Raw genomic sequence first — 3,732 nt, forward strand, 5'->3', positions numbered from 1 at the left:
AAAAGGAGGACCATGTTTTCCGCCATTCTTAAATATTTTTGTTTCTTCGTTTCTCCGCTTCAAAGAATTTTCGAGACCGATGAAAATACAGATTACCCAATTCTCTGCACAGGTTTTTTCCCTCTTCCTCTTTCTCTCTCATCACGTCATCCTGCAAATAGCAGACGTCAGGCGAACAAGGTTTTTTTATGTTGAAAATGGCGAGGTGACCTAAGAGCTCGGAGAATAAAGGCCATGGCTGAGTCAAAGCCTCGTCCTGAACTCGTCGGCTGGCCGAGAGAGGGCCCACGCGAGTTCGCTGTTCCAATGAGACAAGCGTAGGTCTTCTTCAAAACCCAAGTCGTTGTCTGAAACGTCTTCCCCTCCTACATTCAGATCTGGAAAAGCGCCTCTGTTTCTGCTCTGGGTGCGCAGAAGCTCCTGTCTTCTCCTGTTAGAGAGAGACGGAAGGGGAGAAAATGGGATTGGTAGATCCCCAAGTAAATGGGAATGGCAACGGAGATACCTTCTCCAAATATTCCAAATACCAGAAAATGGGCACCGACCTCAAAGAGGAAGACGAGGAAATTCAGAACCGACAGAGCAAGAGCTTAAGCAGCAACAAATATGTTCTGGCTTGCGCCATTTTTGCTTCCCTCAACTCCGTCCTTTTAGGATATGGTAAATCAACTTTTTTTCTTTTTTAAATTTTAATTTTTGCCTGCCCTGCAGAAGTCTTTTTTCTATTGTTTTTGTTCTATGTTTGAAGTCAACCTTTCTGTATCCTTTGCTTCATTTTAGCGACTATTTCTCATTCTCAAACACTTTCAATCATAGAACTCGACCCTTTTATCTCTTTTATTATTCCCCAATTTGGCTTATCTTTATTGAGTCTTCTTGAACTCAGAATTGGGGATCTAGATGCAAACTTATGATCGTTCGCTAACTAATTATATGTTCATGATAAGGCGTTTATTTCTGCTTTGATCTGATTTGATATGAAGGAAAAAACGAAAAAAAACAAAAAGAAACTGGACGAAAACAACAATGTATGTCGCGAACAGTATATTTTAGTAAAATAAACATTCAGACAGCTGGTGTTTTACTTCCTGCTTGATCTGCCGTAGGCCATGCCTTTTTGCGGAGGTATTCTTGTAGCTGTTATTTAGCCAGTTACAGTACCAGTGGATGAGATTTGTTGAACTCAGATCAGATACAAGCACGAGGCAGTGCCTCTACCCAAGAGTTCCGAGACATATGGATGATTTTCATCCATTCTCACTATTCCTTTGTTTCTTTATACTGACGCCAAAGCACATTATAAATCTGAACACTGCAAATGGCATAAATTATGTATTACTTCACAATCTTTCAGTAGCATTCACTTTTATTAACCGTATCCAAGATGTCTCTCTATCTGAATTACCGGAATCTTTTTGCTTTCTTTTGTTTTATAATTATGTTTCTTAATATGACAAAATATCATCCAAAAAGAGTTTGAACGTTTGTTAACTAATTTAAGTTTCTCAACGTACAGATGTTGGAGTTATGAGTGGAGCCATTCTTTTCATTCAGAAGGATTTGAAAATAAGCCAGTTTCAAGAAGAAATCCTGGTTGGATGTTTGAGTATTATTTCGCTTTTAGGTAGTTTGGGAGGGGGAAGAACCTCAGATGCCATTGGGAGGAAATGGACAATGGGTATAGCTGCCATAGTTTTCCAAACCGGTGCTGTCATAATGGCTGCTGCTCCATCTTTTGCAGTACTGATGGTTGGGCGACTTCTTGCTGGTGTAGGGATAGGCTTCGGGGTAATGATTGCTCCTATATATATTGCTGAGATATCCCCGGCTGTTGCCAGAGGGGCTCTCACTTCTTTTCCTGAGATCTTCATAAATTTGGGAATTCTTCTTGGTTATGTCTCGAATTACATCTTCTCAGGTCTTTCAGTTCACATCGGCTGGCGAGTCATGTTGGCCGTGGGGGTTCTCCCTTCAGTCTTCATTGCAGGTGCTCTGTTTATCATCCCAGAATCACCGAGGTGGTTGGTGATGCAGAACCGCATTGATGAAGCAAAATATGTACTGTTAAAGATAAATAAGAGTGAGACTGAAGTGGAAGAAAGACTTGCTGAGATTGAGGAAGCGGCTGGGACAAAAAATCCTGAGAATAAGTATGATGAGAAAGATGTATGGTATGAGCTTTTGAGGCCATCTCCAATCATTCGTCGAATGATTATTGCTGGGTTTGGGATCCAGTGCTTCCAACAGATAACAGGCATTGATGCACTTGTATATTACAGCCCCACGGTTTTTAAAAAGGCTGGAGTTGCAGGCGATCAAGCGGTTCTTGCTGCAACTGTGGCTGTTGGACTCACCAAGACTATTTTCATCCTAGTTGCAATCTTTCTTATTGATAGAGTTGGGAGAAAACCTCTGTTATATGTGAGCACAATTGGGATGACCTTTTGTCTGTTTGGTTTGGCCCTTACCCTTTCTTTGTTGGCACATGGGTTGGGCTCAAAAGAACTTGGAACCGGACTGGCGATTCTGATGGTATGTGGAAATGTTGCTTTCTTCTCGGTGGGGATAGGTCCGGTTTGTTGGGTTTTGACATCCGAGATCTTCCCCCTGAGGTTGCGTTCCCAGGCAGCTGGACTTGGGGCAGTGGGAAATAGAGTGAGCAGTGGTCTGATAGCAATGTCCTTCCTATCCTTGTCTGGAGCCATTTCAATGGCTGGAACTTTCTGCCTCTTTGGAATCATTTCAGCTCTTGCAGTGGCCTTCGTCCATTTTCTTGTTCCTGAGACAAAAGGAAAAACTCTGGAGGAGATTGAGTTGTTGTTTCAGGATGCAAGTGATTCACGTAGTGGTGAAGTGGAACTTGGAGATGTGGAACGGTTGGTGCAGAAAGAATGAGCTTTTGGTGGTTTTTGTGGACATCTCAAATCTTTGACCTCGAAGGTTTTATGGCCAGTGGGGTTCTCATGGATCTTGTTGTATGGATACTAAATCGTAGCAAATGGAGCTTTTAGGGTTTCATGAGATCCCCCAATTCTTTTAGAGTTCATGGAGCTTTTTAGGATGCATACCGGGAATTTCCCTGTGTAAGTTTAGCATTTGAGACTACCATATTTTACCTCAGGAGGCCAGGAGAATGTGTCCCTTCTCTTGGCCAAATTTATGTATATGGGCTGCCATCACACGGTGCTTAGATTCTGGAAATCAGATCATATTTATCTCACATCACATGTTCTTTTCAGCATATCAATAATAATTCAGTTGGCCTTGTTTCTGTGAATCTTCCTATCTTCCTATAGTGGTCTCTGCTCTATCAAAATGCTCGTTGGAACTGCTCTATGCAATCAAATCCTGTGTTGCCATCAATTCTCAGTTTTGACAAATGAAACAGGCTGAGAAGATCGAAAATGTAGAGCAACTCTCGGAGTCTGGACATGTTTACGACCAGATCCCCAAGTTGATGAAATCAAAGAACAGAATTAAATTGAATGGTTGCAGAAAATGTTCTACTTATTTAGTAGGCTAAAAATTGTCTTAAATTTAACCAATTATTTTAAAAAGAACTAACCTGACTCTGTCGAACATAGTTAGATCCCGGCTGCTGGAGGACTTTCCCAGTTTTTAAGCAACATTAAATATCACAGTTGATATAGAAGGCCAACAGTCGAGGCAGCCAAATGTAGCATTCAGAATAAACCAGCAAAAAGAAAAAAAAAGAAAAGAAACTGGTTGGCT

At 41.4% G+C, this 3,732-nt stretch overlaps 1 protein-coding gene across 1 annotated transcript; it reads left to right on the top strand.

Moving 5' to 3' along the window:
• The first annotated feature begins 273 nt into the window (after window positions 1-273).
• Window positions 274-3,271, top strand: LOC137949869 (probable polyol transporter 4). Its single transcript, XM_068796093.1, has 2 exons — window positions 274-660; window positions 1,517-3,271. Exons 1-2 carry the CDS (start codon window positions 459-461, stop codon window positions 2,893-2,895), a joined length of 1,581 nt encoding a protein of 526 aa, XP_068652194.1. The 5' UTR covers window positions 274-458; the 3' UTR covers window positions 2,896-3,271.
• Window positions 3,272-3,732: the final 461 nt, after the last annotated feature.

Source organism: Aristolochia californica, unplaced genomic scaffold, assembly GCF_029961685.1.
Source record: "Aristolochia californica isolate CCGP_79_NKW_82.1479 unplaced genomic scaffold, dmAriCali1.0.hap1 SCAF_14, whole genome shotgun sequence".
Taxonomy (NCBI): domain Eukaryota; kingdom Viridiplantae; phylum Streptophyta; class Magnoliopsida; order Piperales; family Aristolochiaceae; genus Aristolochia; species Aristolochia californica.